Source organism: Bos indicus, chromosome 24, assembly GCF_029378745.1.
Source record: "Bos indicus isolate NIAB-ARS_2022 breed Sahiwal x Tharparkar chromosome 24, NIAB-ARS_B.indTharparkar_mat_pri_1.0, whole genome shotgun sequence".
NCBI lineage: Eukaryota > Metazoa > Chordata > Mammalia > Artiodactyla > Bovidae > Bos > Bos indicus.
In genome coordinates this window covers 807,001-822,506 of record NC_091783.1, presented here as the reverse complement: position 1 = coordinate 822,506, position 15,506 = coordinate 807,001, and the positions used below count along the sequence as shown (strand labels likewise).

At 43.7% G+C, this 15,506-nt stretch overlaps 1 protein-coding gene across 1 annotated transcript in view; it reads right to left on the bottom strand.

Annotated features, from left to right (window-relative positions):
• Window positions 1-5,727: 5,727 nt before the first annotated feature.
• Window positions 5,728-15,506, bottom strand: part of PARD6G (par-6 family cell polarity regulator gamma) — a 77,859-nt gene continuing 68,080 nt past the window's right edge. Inside the window, exon 3 of the mRNA XM_019986949.2 lies at window positions 5,728-8,550. Coding sequence (XP_019842508.1) covers window positions 7,730-8,550 — 821 coding nt within the window. The 3' untranslated portion in view covers window positions 5,728-7,729. The remainder of the gene's footprint in view (window positions 8,551-15,506) is intronic.

Genomic DNA, 15,506 nt, shown 5'->3' with positions numbered 1-15,506 from the left:
GGTTGTGTGCAAAAGGATGTTTGTACCCAGGCAGCCTGAAGAGACAGGGAAGAAGCCGAGTGAACAAATCAGCTCAGAGTCCAAAGCATAATCCTAGACGGCTTAGGACCAGAAGTTTTGGACTCCTTTCCTTCCCCCCGCCCCCCCAGTTTTAAACATTGTGTTAGAATATACAGAACATAAAATATACCATCTTCAGTTCAGTTCAGTTGCTCAGTCATGTCTGACTCCTTGCAACCCCATGAATTGCAGCACGACAGGCCTCCCTGTCCATCACCAACTACTGGAGTTCACTCAGACTCGCATCCATCGAGTCAGTGATGCCATCCACTCATCTCATCCTCTGTCGTCCCCTTCTCCTGCCCCCAATCCCTCCCAGCATCAGAGTCTTTTCCAATGAGTCAACTCTTCGCATGAGTTGGCCAAAGTACTGGAGTTTCAGCTTTAGCATCATTCCTTCCAAAGAAATCCCAGGGCTGATCTCCTTCAGAATGGACATGTTGGATCTCCTTGCAGTCTAAGGGACTCTCAAGAGTCTTCTCCAACACCACAGTTCAAAAGCATCAATTCTTCGGAGCTCAGCTTTCTTCACAGTCCAACTCTCACATCCATACATGACCATAGGAAAAACCATGGCCTTGACTAGACGGACCTTTGTTGGCAAAGTAATGTCTCTGCTTTTGAATATGCTATCTAGGTTGGTCATAACTTTTCTTCCAAGGAGTAAGTGTCTTTTAATTTCATGGCTGCAGTCACCATCTGCAGTTAAGTTTACAGTTTGGTGGCATTAAATACTTCTACATTGTTGTGCCACTGTCACCACCATCCATCCACAGAACATTGTAAAAAAATAATTGTTTTATGGGTTGATGGGACTTTTAAAACATTTTTTTGTTTGACTGAGTTGGGTCTTAGTTGTGGCACACGGGGTCTTGGTTTTCCTTGTGGCAGGTCGGATGGATACCTGACCAGGGACTAAACCTGGGTTCCCTGCACGGGGAGCACAGAGTCTTAGCCATTGGATCTCCAGGCAAGTCGCCAGAACACTTTTATCTTCCCAAATTGAAATGCTGCCTCTATTCAACAGTGACTTCCAAATCTCACCTCCCCCAGCGCGTAGACCCCAGCATTCTGGTTTTTGTCTCTGTGTGATTTTTGCCTACTCTAGGGATCTCCTTTACATGGAGTCATTCAGCGCTAGTCCTTTTATGAGTGGCTTATTTTACCGAGCAGAGTCCTCCAGATTCATCCATGTTGTGGTGTGTGTCAGAGTGTCCTTCCTGTTCAAGGCTGAATGATATTCCATTGTATGTGTTTCCATTTTCTGTTTACCCGTTCTTCCATGAACAAGGCAGCCGTGAACATGGGTGCCCAAAGGCCTCACGCATCTGCTTTCACTTAATGCTCAGGGCATATGGGCCGGTGAGGGTCAGCTGTGATGTGGGAAGGGCAAGCTGCGCCTGGTGCAAGACGAGCTATGAGTCCCTTCTTGGTGTTTTTCTGTACTTTACAAATTTTCTAAAATTTCACTCAGTTCTTTAAAAATACAAGGGGTGTGTCATCTAACAGTATTACCAGTTGGAAAATGTGATTAAATCCAATTGACCCACTCATAAAGTGAGATCCGAGTGTCTGTCTGTGTCTGACTGACTGCACTTAGCGTGGTGCCCTCAGGTCCATCCATGTTGTCCCAAATGGCAAGAGTTTGTTCTTGTTTATGGCTGAGTAGTATTCCTTTGTATGTATATGTGTTTACATAAATATATTAATGAAAGTTATCTGTATATAATTATACTAGGCCTGTTAGTATTTTCTTTATATATGTAGAGGCTCCTGTGTTGGGTGCACAAATAGTACTTCTTGTTGTTTAGTTGCTAAGTCGTGTCTGACCTGTAGCCCTCCAGGCTCCTCTGTCCATGGGATTCCAGGCAAGAATACTGGAGTGGGTTGCCATTTCCTCCTCCAGCATAAATATTTACAAATGTTATATCCTTTTGTGGATTGACCCCTTAATCATTGTGTGATGCCCTTTGTGTCTCTTATCACAAACTTTGTTTTAAAGTCTATTTTGTTTTAAAGCATAGCTGTTGCAGCTTTCTTTTGGTTTCCATTTGTGTGGAACATCTTTTTCCACCCCTTCATTTTCAGCCTATGTGTGTTCTTACATCTGATGTGTAGATAGCATATAGATGGGTCTTGTTTTTTTTTTTAATCCATCAGCCACTGTCTTTTTTTTTTTTTTCAGTCTGTCTGTTGATTAGAAAATTTAACCAATTTAAATTTAAATTTATTATTGACGGGTATATATATGTTCCCATTTTGTTACCTGGTTTCTGACTGTTTTGTAGTTTCTCTGCTTCTTCTTACTCTCTCCCCTTGTGGTTTGATGACTTTCTTTAGTGTTCTTAGATTCCTTTCTACTATGTATATGTTGTAGTTAAGAGTTATTTTTACTACTTTAGTTTCTTAACCTTCATATTAACTTTATAAGTGATAAATCCATGTTTTGCCTTCTTATACATTCATGGGGTTCTCAAGGCTGGTATACTGGAGTGGTTTGCCATTCCCTTCTCCGGTGGATCATATTTTGTCAGAACTCTTCACTATGACCCATCCATCTTGGATGGCCCTAAATGGCATGGCTCATAATTTCGAGTTATGCATGAACTTGGGCAAACTCTGGGAGATGGTGAGGGACATGGAAGCCTGGTGTGCTGCAGTCCATGGGGTCCTGAAGAGTTGGACATGACTTGGTGACTGAACAACAACAACAATCCACTACCTTTACCTTTTTCAGTGAGAATTAGACTTCCATATATTTTCTTTTTACTAATTAGAGCTTAAAATCATTCTTTTCACATTTCTTGTAAGGCTGGTGTACTTGTGATGAACTCCATTACTTTTTGCTTGTCTGGAAAACTCTTTATCTCTCTTTCAGTTCTGAATGATAACTTTGCCAAGAGAGTGTTATTGGTTGGAAATGTTTTCTTTCAGCACTTTGAATATATTGTGCTACTCCTTACTGGCCCGCAAAGTTTCTGCTGAAAATACTGCTGATGGTATTATGGAGCTTCTCTTGTATATATGTTGTTTTTCTCTTGCTGCTTTTTTTGAAGTATAGATTTACAATATTACATTAATTTCAAGTGTACAACATAGTGAATACATATTTTTATAGATTATACACCATTAAAAATTATCACAAAGTAATGATTATAATTCCCTGTGTTGTACAATATATCCTTGCTGGTTATGAATTTTATACACAGTAGTTTCTGTAACTTAGTCCCATCCTGCTAACATGCTCCTTCCCATTTCCCTCTCCCCAGAGGTAACTACTAGTTTGTTTTTTCTATCTGTGAGTCTGTTTTGGTTTTGATATATATATTCATTAGTTTTATATTCCAGAAATAAATATCATTATAGTATTCGTCTTTCTCCATCTGATTTATTTCACTAAGTGTATTTTCCAGGTCCTCCCGCATTGCTGCAAATGGCAGTGACTCCTTTTTTTCTTATGACTGAGTAATATTCCATTGTGTGTGTGTGTAGTAATATCCCATTGTGTGTGTGTGTACAGTAATATTCCATTGTATGGGTGTAGTAATATTCCATTGTGTATGTAGTAATATCCCATTGTGTGTGTGTAGTAATATTCCATTATGTGTGTGCATAGTAATATCCCATTGTGTGTGTATATAGTAATATCCCATTGTGTGTGTGCGTAGTGATATCCCATTGTGTGTGTGTGTAGTAATATCCCATTGTGTGTGTGTGTACAGTAATATTCCATTGTATGTGTGTAGTAATATTCCATTGTATATGTAGTAATATTCCATTGTGTGTGTGTGTAGTAATATCCCGTTGTGTGTGTGCATAGTAATATCCCACTGTGTGTGTGCGTAGTAATATCCCATTATGTGTGTGCGTAGTGATATCCCATTGTGTGTATGTGTAGTAATAGTCCATTGTGTGTGTGTGGGTGTAGTAATACCCCATTGTGTGTATGTATAGTAATATCTGATTTTGTGTATGTGTAGTAATATCCCATTGTGTGTGTGTGTGTGTATGTAGTAATATTCCATTGTGTGTGTGTGTGTATGTAGTAATATTCCATTGTGTGTGTGTGTGTGTATGTAGTAATATTCCATTGTGTGTGTGTGTGTATGTAGTAATATTCCATTGTGTGTGTGTGTGTGTATGTAGTAATATTCCGTTGTGTGTGTGTGTAGTAGTATTCCATTCTGTGTGGAATTTGCAGTGCTTCCCTGGTAGTTGCTTCAGTTTATATTCAGTTCATGTGGGTGGGCTTGTATGAAGACCGTGATTTGGTTCTGGAGCAGTAACACAAACCCTCGGTTTGCCATGAAACACGTGTAGCATGCTTGATGCAATCACTGGATCCACTAGAAGCAACACTTGTGTGGAGAGAGCTCTTCCCCCAGCACACTAGCTTGGGGTCAAGAGGGTTCAACTCAAGAAATGTTTCCTTACAAAGCTCCCTGGGAAAGGGAATGTGGAAAACAGTGCTTGCTTCCTGGAGGGGGGACCATTCCTTAGGAAACTGTCTGGTAAGGCAAAGTTCTCAATCCCTGAAAGTTATCTTTTTATGAAGATCCTGAAGAAAATAAGATAAATGAGGAAACATGGAAAAGGAGCTTGTGTGTTGACCTGGGAGGTCTTTGGGATAAGAAGTATGTAGCAAGTTGATGTCAGAGGCAGAAAGGAATAGGTGTGGTGTTAGAAGAAAAAGTTAATCACTGAATAGTATTTCTGCCCATCAGGAAACACTTTTTGAAGGTTACCTGATATTAAGTTAGGATCTTAGTACCAGCATTTTCCAGACATCTTTGTGACTCACCAAAAGACGTCACTGCCAGTCTTTGGCTGCTCTGTAAAACTGAGACGCTACATAACCACTGATTGGTGGATAGGGTCTCCTTGTCGGCTGCAAGACTGGTTCTTCTGAGGTGTTGCAGGCTCTGGGGCTGGCAACATGTGTCACTATAAGGTCACGTGACCTGCACTCCCCAGCTGGTCAGCCAGGTATGTTCCCCTGCATCTCTGACCCCACCCCTGAGTCAACTCAGAGCATGGATCCAGCCTCAGTCCCCGCCTCCCCAGCTGCCCCTCACAGGTGTGGGGTCACTCTAGAAGCACTGCTGGTGTTCCCTCCCAATGGAAAGGGCTGTCTGTAGCCCAGTGTGTCAGGGAGGGTGTAGTGCAGTGCCTCATGCTGGTAAAGCATACGTGCTATTTCTTCCAGGAATTGGTACTTGCTGCCATCACCTTGTCGTTTGTAATTTACTGCATGAGTGGATCTTGATGTATTTATCATTGACAGTACTGAATGTATAAGTGTTATTGGAAAATTTTCAAACTAAGGTGTATTTTCAAAAAGCTGCATGGTTAGTTTTTCAGAAAAGCTGTTTCATATTGACTTCCAAAGAAGGTTCTGGACCTAAGACACAACCACCTCCTGTCAAATATGAGTGCAGTTTGTCATTTGAAATGCCCTACTGCCTACTTCAGTCTGAGCCCATTTTTCCCTCTGTAAAGTAGGGCTACTGGTGCTTTCCTGTGAAGAATGCGTGAGCACCAAGGGAACAAACCTGGCACACGAGAGGCACTTGGTAAACATTAGAGGCGTTTCATCCTGAGGGTAAGTTTATCTCTGCTGATCGTTAACACACATGCTCTCCGATATTTAGAACCAGCTGGAAAATATTAAAAGCAAAGAAAGAGTTTTTATTCTTTGATATATAAAAACCAAGAAGACTTTCAAGTGTATACAACATAGTTTTTTTTTTTTTTTTGTCTTTTTCTTTTTTTTAAGAAGAAAATTGCAGAAATATAGACTTGGGTAGAAAAATACACTCAAGCAGCTGCTCAAGACAATTTGTAACTCCTAAAATTATGAGCAATAGCACACAAATCTCAGCATAAGCCTTTTTTTTTTCCTTTAAAAAATTATTCACATTTGTTTAAAAACTTAAGATACGGTAAGAAATATAACTTTCCTTCTTGGTAACACACCTTGTTTTTTGAGAAGATATTCAGTGACCAGCAATAACTTAGTGATAGAAACTTTGCCTTAGAGTTTTGGTTCTATGACACGTGTCATAGTAAAAGAAATACTTCCTACTCCTGGGGCCCCCAAATGCTCATACAGTTCATTGGAGCCCATAAACTTGGGGGTCCTAGACCTCAGAGGAGGAGCATCCTTGGTCTTCCCTGTATTTTAGGACCAAAACAGACAGTGATCTTGGCATACAAATAACAAAAACAAAGGTGCAGGAGACCACAGCTACTCAGTAAAAGCTATTTATGTCCAATAAATAGTTTCTAAGAGAAAAATAACTTTCTTTTCACTTAATGAATTCAGGAGAAATAAAAACATTGTGATACACGGTTTGACATCTGTTATCAAACTGACATCCATAAAGTCAGTTCTGCCACTGACCAGCAGGGGGTGCTAGACCACAGGAGAAGCAGCTGCATAGTTTCCCAAAGGGCAACCTACAAAAATACATCTACCTGTATTTACATGGAAACTTTTTTGGGTGAAAGTTTAGTTTTCAAAGGATAAATGTAACATTTTCTCCTCAACACTGGGTTCAAGCAAAAATACATATAAAATTTGGATGAAACATGAATAAACCTTTAAGATTACTAAATATGTAAATATTGATCAAATATCAAAGGGAAGTGACAATGAATTTACTCTGTGTTAAAAATCTTTACACTTCATGTGACTTGTTATTTAAAAGGAAAGATGCAGAACGCATACATCTGAATGGCTGAGACCTCTCAGAGGCCCGAGTGACATGTGGCTGGCTTGGCCACCATTCCTCATGGAAACATGTCAAAACCACCCTCAGAATCACAGTCCCAGGAACAGAGTGGTGTTTATCTCAGAGTAGATAATGGCTTTTGATCACAGATGGTGAGCTGCACCTTCCACTCTCTTCCAAAGTTAAATTCACCTTCAAAGGTCTCACAAAGTTGCCCACAGGGCGAGTCCCCCGCCACGATCACCATGACCACTTCACATGGGTTCTCTCTTCCCAGCGAGGTGTGGGAGTTCAACACCCACTTGGCTATTTGAGACAGGACTACAAACTGTGAAATTCTGAAATTCATCCTCTGCAGTCATGCTTAGTATAGGTTTGGGTGCACTTGCTCTTAAATTCCAGTCTCTGCCTTCTTGCCACATTCTGTCTTCACAGCCTTCTGGCCCATCAGCAGGATCAGTGCAAGTCGGCAGGAAGCACAGTGAAAACATGACGACTATTTACTGAGTTGGCCAAAAAGTTTCCTTGGGCTTTCTCATAGCATCTTACAGAAAAACCCGAATGAGATTTTTTGCCAACCCAATACAAAAGTAATTTAAAGGCTTCATTTAAAAAAAAAGTATGTTTTTAAAATTTAAAAATGAAATATTTTCTGCGCTTAGGTCATTTCTACCACTTCACAAAGGTGCTGGACCTGGCACCTGGGCCAGTATAGACTGTGCACGTGTGTGTATTTTATATTCTACGGAGAAACTCTATAAAGTTTTTTTCTATTCATGAGTTGAAAGAAAGAATAGGGTTATGGATGAAAAGGGAGGGATAAGTAAAAACAACAAATAGGAGGAGTGAAGTATATAATTTTTTCTTATTTTAAAATTGGAATAGAATTTTAGAAGTGTTTCTCCTTGGTAAACTGAGCTGTCTGGTGCCTGGCCCTACAGGGTGACCGCCGGCCCGTGCTCCTCCACCCCTCCCGGGGGCAGGGCCAGGCTGTGGCGAGGGTCAGAGCGGAGGGAGCTGAGAAGCCTCTGGACGCTGCCCTCCCGCCCAGGGCTGTGTAGGCTGGGCGCCAGGCCTGCGCCGTTGACGCGCGTGAGGCTGCCTGGAGGCGGCCTGGGGGCCAGCCGGGGCTCCAGCACGCCCTCGAGGACCACGTCGGCCTCCTCGTCGCTCTCCATCTCGTCCGGGGGCAAGTTCTGCAGGACATGGGCCGCGGGCAGGCTGTGGCGGCTGGCTGTGCTGTCCGACGAGCGGCCGGAGCTGCCTGAGGCACGGCTGCCCCGCACCACGTTGTTCCTCTGGTTGGCGGGCTTGACCGTCACGATGAGGTTGTGGCTGTTGGCGATCATCATGTCCGTGACCTGGTCCAGTGTCTTCCCAGCCACCTCAATCCCGTTCACCTCCAGGACCTCGTCATCCACGGCCAGCAGCCCGGTGCTCTCGGCGAGGCCACCAGGCACCATGCGGGAGATGAAGACGCCAGGCACCTTCTCCAGCCCCTGCGGGGCCACACGCACACTCGTGCCGTCGCGAATGTAGAAGCCCAGCGGCTTCTGGCAGCCGTGCCGGTACAGCCTCACGCGGCGGTGCGTCTCAGGAACGATGTCCACGTCGATGATGGAGGACACCGGGCGGAAGTCGTGTGGCAGGCCGATGTGCAGGTGTGTGCGCCGGCGGGGGCCATCTTCCCGCAGGGCCAGTGGGCGCCGCCGCCTGGACAGCGAGCCCGCCCCAAAGCTGCAGTGCTCAGCCTCTTCTGGAAAAGCACAGAGAGGACAGTGAGAGCACAGATCGGGGGCAGCGGGGAAGCACAAGTCAGGCTGCACTGAACACTCAGAGTGTCAGGTAAGTCCTGACTTTCTGCAGCTCGCCTCCCACCACCTCTCTGATGTGTTGTGTGATCCTAGGAAGTCTGAGACGGTGAGCAAATCAAATGGAGTAAAGAACTAACTAAAACACAGAACTCCCACACATGCCTTGGAGCTGAATCATCAATTCATCTTGTCACATGTCAGTTTTTGGGAGAGTCTCAGCTTCTTGGATGACATGCAGGCTACTAGCTTCACTAGTGGTTTTGATGAGCCCACAGCAATCCTGCCATCGGCCAAACTGGCCCAACAGTATTCACCAGGCAAATGTTGGATGCCAAGTTCAAGCACAATCACCTCCCTAAATTCAGCTCTACAGGCAACCAACAGAATGGTTGAAAGGTTAAGACAATTAACAGTAGATGCAAGGTTTAAACGTGCCTGGCTGGATTCTGCAGTGACAGTGGAGCAGGGACTCCAGGAATGGCCCCCCACCTGGACAGCAATGGCAGGGGCAGAGTCTGTCTGATGTAACTAATTTGGAACTTGAGAGTCTGTTGAAGGCTCAACTTCCAAGGGAAGAGCTGGCTGCTAATTGAACTCAATTCTGGGTAATTCAACTCTCAGTGCAGTAGCAGCTACCGAGTCCACCCCCAGCACCCTGGCAGGCAGCTGTGCACTGATCCTGGAGCAGTTTGTGGGACCTGTCCTCCAAACATCAGGTATCTTCTCTGACTACTGATTGATCCTTCTCATCACAAAGGTGTAGACGGGTGGGTGGCTTTTGCTGCACCTCCCTGTGTTGTTGCAAGCCCCCCCCCCTTCCACCTGAAGGAACATTCCAGAGAGTGAGAGGACTGGCACCCTTTCTCTCCCTTCATTTTTCACCTTTTCCCACTTTGGGAGCCAAAGCTTAAAGTCCAGGACATTAAAAACAGCTGCATATATAGGGAAAGTTAGAAAGTGACTGTGCATGCTCAAGGAAAGGCTCAGAAAGGACCTTAGAAGACCTTAAGTTCACACTTTAATGCTGATACTCAGCACAAAGACAGTCTACAACAATTAAAAAAAAATTAGAAAAACAACCATAGCAAATCCTGGGGAAGGGGTACAATATAATTTCCAGAGCTACCACATTATGAATCCCCATTGTTCAGCAACAACAGAGAATCACAAAGCCTACAAAGAAACAAGAGTGTGCCCCAACTCAAAGGAAAATCGTAGTAGAAACGGTCCCCGAAACAACCTGATGGCAGATTTACTAGACAAAGACTTTAAAACAATGGCCTAAGACATGATTAAAAACAAAAAGATATAGGGCAAATCAAGAAAACAATGTGTGAACAAAATGGAAATATCAAGAGAGAGATAGAAAACCTAAAAGGAAACTAAATTGAAATTCTGGAGATGAAATTACAATAATGGAAAGTAGTGAATGGGGGATTCCAAGGCAGATTTGAGCAGGCAGAAGAAGGAATTAGTGAACTTGAAGACAGGACAGTAGAAATTATCCTTTCTGAGGAAAAACAACAAAAGGTTAAAGAAAAGTGAACAGAGCCTAAGCAATCACCGGGACATCATTAAGCAAACTGACGTGTAGTTTGTGAAACTCTCAGAAGGAGAAGCGGAGAAGGCAATGGCAACCTGCTCCAGTACTTTTGCCTGGAGAATCCCATGGACGGAGGAGCCTGGTAGGCTATAGTCCATGGGGTCGCTAAGAGTCAGACACAACTGAGCAACTTCACTTTCACTTTTCACTTTCATGCATTGGAGAAGGAAATGGCAACCCACTCCAGTGTTCTTGCCTGGAGAATCCCAGGGATGGAGGAGCCTGGTGGGCTGCCATTTATGGGGTCGCACAGAGTTGGACACGACTGATGCGACTTAGCAGCAGCAGCAGCAGGAGAACAGAAAAGGGTGGAGGGACTATTTGAAGAAATAATGGCTAAAAACTCCCAAATGTGATGAAATGTGCAAATGTAAAAGCCCATGCTCAACGAACTCTAAGAAGAAGTCAAAGAGACCCAAGATGACAATATAATCAAACTTAATTAAGACACAATGTAATTTTACATGCTCCAGAACTCAGAAGCAGTAATATGAAAGGAGGCTGGGGCAGACCCACCTGTTGATCTCAGAGAGTCTCCTGGGTAGGTAGAAGGTGACTGCAGATCACCCTAGGGACACAGATGCTGGTGGCCGCCATTTAGGGGAACTCATTCTGTCACATGGACTCTAGCACTAGAAAGTGCCATCTTTGACTTCTCCCTCTAGCTTATTAGCTTTAGGACCCAGCCCATCCCCTGCCCAACAGTCTGAAGGCACCAGCACTGGGAGCTGGGCAGGGACACAGCCCCACCTACCAGCATGCAGGTTGCCTAAAGACCCCCTGAGTCCACAGCTACTCCTGCAAACACCTTCTCCACCAGAAGGCCCTGGCACCACACACTGGAGCTACAGCCAGGGTTCCCCTAGGAACACCGCAGCTAGAGACTCCAGGACCTACCTTTGCTCACCAACGAGCCTCAGAGCCCCCTGAGCCCTGGCCACCAGCAGACAGACACCAGCCCCAGGAACACCACAACCAGAGACTCCAGGACCCAGCTTCACCCACCAGTGGGTGGACACTGGCCATAGGATTATTGCAGCTTGCCTTATCAGCTCTCAGGCCATCAGCAAACTGGCCACAGTCTCAGGATATCTCAGGATCCAGCCGTCAACGCCCCCCTCGCCCCCACCAACAGTGGGATGAAACCTGCTATGAAACCCCAATGGCCTTTCAGTGAGAGGCCTCAGGACCTGGCTTCAACCACCAGTGAGCCAGAACTAACCCCTGGACCCCCGGTCCCCAGAATCAGTTACCTTAAAGCCAACAGCAGCTCTGAGATACCTTAGAATCCTCAGCCAGCTGCCCAAGGAGAAAGTCCCATTCACCAGCAGGCCGGTATCAGCTTTGGGATACTGGAGAACCTACCCACCAACTGGCCAACATTAGATCCAGGAAATCTGGTTCTGCAGCCATCCACCCTGGAACCAGGCTCCACCCAACAGTGAGCACTAGACCTGCAGGCAGGCAGGGTTCTGCAGCCAGCTGCCCTGTGACCTGGCTCTGCCACCCAGAGGCCAGTGGTCTCCACCCACAGTAGAGCCTGGCAAACCAGCAGACAGGGCCAGCTGCACCTACCAGACTGCCCATAGGGTCATCCTGCTGCAACAGAAGAGCCCACAAGCCCTCACGCAGCATATTGCTCTGGTGACCAGAGAGGTGTGTGCTGCAAGGAGCATGACATCTCCTAAAAAAGGCTGCTTCTCTAAGATCAGGAAATGTAACCAACATATGAGATACACAGAAATAAAAACAGCAAATTAGGCAAAATGAGGCAATAGAGGAACAGATTCCAAATGAAAAAACAAACAAACAAAAAAAAACAACCCATAAGAACCAAGAGAAATAGATAAGCAATTTACCTGGTAAATAGCTCATGGTAATATCATCAAGGTAATCAAAGAACTTGGGAGAAGAATGGATGAGCAGATTGAAAAGTTATTAATTTTAAACAAAAAGCAAGAAAATATAAAGAATGATCAGAGACATACAATAACTAAAATGAAAATACACTAGAAGGAATCAACAGCAGATTAAATGATACAGGTCTGGATCAGCGAGTTGGTAGACAGAGCAGTGGAAATCAGAGTAGTGCAAGCTGAACAGAAAAAAATAAAATGAGGATAGTTTAAGAGGTCTCTAGGATAATATCAACTATACTAACATTTGCATCAAAGGGGCCCCAGAAATAGAAAAAGGGGCTGAAAATACATTTAGGATATACTAGCTGAAAACTTCCCTAACCTGGGAAAGGAAGCAGACATCCAGGTCCAGGAAGTAGAAAGCCCACGCAGGATCAATCCAAAGAGGACCACACAAAGATAATTTGTAATTAAAATGGCAGAAATTGTGATGAAGAGAATATTCGTGGCAGAGAATATTAATGGCAGCATTAATATTAAAGGAAAAAACAAAAGCAACACACAAGGGGCTTTTCAGCAGAAACTCTGCAAGCCAGAAGGGAGTGGCACCATATATTTAAAGTGATGAAAGGGAAAAACCTACAACCAAGAATATTCTACTTAGCAAGGTTCTCATTCAGATCTGATGGAAATCAAAAGTTTTACAGCTAGGCAAAAGCTAAAAGAGTTCAGCACCATGAAACCAGCCTTACAAGAAATGTTAAAAGGACTTCTTTAAGCACACAAGAAAAGACTACAACTCGAAACATGAAAACTACGAAAGGAAGAAAGCTCACCAGTAAAACCAAATATATAGGAAAGATAGTAAACCTACCACATACAATGGTAGTAGGAAAGTTAAAAGACAAAAGCAGTACATCATCTGTATCTGCAATAGGTAGTTAAGGGATAGAAAAACAAAAAATATGTAAAATGTGATGTCAAACAGTAATTGTGGGGGGAGGGGAGTAAAACTGCAGTTGTTTAAATGTGTTTGGAATTGCAAGATCAACAACTTATCATCCCTCATGGTAACCACAAACCAAAAACCTATAACACAAACAAAAGAGAAAAATTTTCAAACATAACATTAAAGATACTATCAAAAGACAAGGGAACAAAAGAAGAAAGGATCAAAAAAGACCTACAAAGCTGCCGGGAGCCGGCATATTGCATATTGAGTGCATATTGAGTGCATATTGCATATTGAGTGCAGCACCTTCACAGCATAATCTTTCAGGATCTGGAATAGCTCAACTGGAAGTCTATCACTGCCAGGAGCCAGCGTGAGGAACTCCGCCCGTGGCAAAGGTCATGAGGAAGGAGGCTCGGCATACGCAAAGGTGAGATCGAGCCTCAGGAGTCCCCCTGGAAATTCTCAAGCATCTACCCCCGAAAACCAGAGTCTGCCTACTTTCTGCTTTGTGCTCTCACCTACACCTCTGACTTTACTGGGGGCTGTCCCCCACTACCTCTCTCTGAAAAAAGAGTTAGCTTATAGCTCCAGTTAATAATTCCTGGGTGTGACAGTGTTTCAACCTACAAACTCCTTTGGAAATCCTCTAGCCTGCCTGAATAGGTTTTTCCGGCCACATGCTATTGCTCAGAGCCTCCCAACTGTGAGAGGCATGAGATGTTTTAAACTGTTTAAATACAGATTCCTTTGAGCAGTTAAAAGATTGATTAGAAATTGTATTGGTGAAGGGTTTTTCACTTGTTGGGCCAATGTTTGCTGCTAGGTTTCCGTATCCCTTACCTACTGTGTCCTTGGCAGTGTATTGATTGATATAATGGGTGTATAGAAATGTAAGTAATAGCCTCAATGTTTGTAACCTTGGACCCTTGAGTTAATTCTTTTCTTGATTGAGCCCACCTCACCTTTGCCCTATAGGAATGCAACTTTATCCAATGCTTTTTTGGAGGCTGGCGCCTGACTTTAGAATAATCACTTTTAGAGAAAAATAAGTTTCTTAAAATGTTAACAGGCCTCCTGGCCAGAAGATGATGTAAATCACCTAAACTTTTGCATATGATAAGTTTGAAAGCCTGGCTTCGATTAGGATCAGGAACTGCTGTCCTTGCATGACTCTACCCCTTCCCCCATTATCTTCTATGCATAACTTAAGGTATAAAAACTACTTTGGAAAATAAAGTGTGGGCCTTGTTCACTGAACTTGGTCTCCCCATGTCGCTCTCTCTCTCAAATTCTGGCTGAGTCTCCATCTGGAGTGAGGAACCCGCCATGCTTACTAATTATGCCTGGGCTTCTAAGATCCGACCGGGGAGGCCTCAGTGTCTCCTCTCCTTCGGGAGAACGGAAGGATGCCTGCAGCCTACGTAAGTGGTGCAAACTTCTTGTCTTGAAGTTTTATTGGTCTCCCGCGTAAACCAAGCTACTCAGCCTCTTTTCTCCACTGAATTTCCTCACTGAGCTATCCTCATTCTATTACTCTTTATATCTTTGATAAATATTTAAATAAATACGCCGTCTCTCCTTCGAATACCCTGGATCAGCCGGGGCTGGACCCTGGCACAAAGCAACTCAAAATTAACTAAAGTGACAATAAGTATGTACCTATTAATAATTACTTTCAATGTAAATGGACTAAATCCTTCAATCAAAAGATACAGAATGGCTGAATGCCTACAAAAACAAGAGCCATGTATATGTTGCAGGAGACTCACTTCATATCTAAGAACACACACAGATTGAAAGGGGATAGACAAAATTTATTCCATGCAAACGGAAATGGAAATAAAGCCAAAATAAGAATACTAGACAAATATCGATGTTAAGATAGACTGTAACAAGTAACAAAGAACGACATTAAGTAATGATCAAGGTATCACCCAAGTAAAACGATATAATAGTTGTAGATATATACATACTCAACACGGTAGCACCTAAATACAGAAAGCAAATGTTAACAGACACAGAGGGAGAAACTGACAGCAGCACAGTAATAGTGAGGGTCTTTAACATCCCACTAACATCAGCAAGGGCGTCCCTGGTGGCTCAGTGGTAAGAATCCGCCTGCCAGTGCAGGAAATGTGGGTTCAGTCCCTGGGTTGAGAAGACCTCCTGGAGAAGGAAATGGCAACCCACTCCAGTATTCCTGTCTGGGAAGTCCCATGGACAGAGGAGCCTGGCAGGCTGTAGTCTATGGGGTTGCAAAGAGTCAGACACAGCTGAGAAACTAAACAACAACAACATAAACAGATCAGACAGAAAGTCATTAAGGAAACTGGTCTTAGATGACACATTAGATTACATGGACTTATATAATTCCACCCAAAAGCATCAGAATATGCATTCTTTTCAAGTGCACATGGATAGATCACATGCTGGGCCATAAAATAAGTCTGAATTTTAAAACATTGAAATCATGTCAAGCAT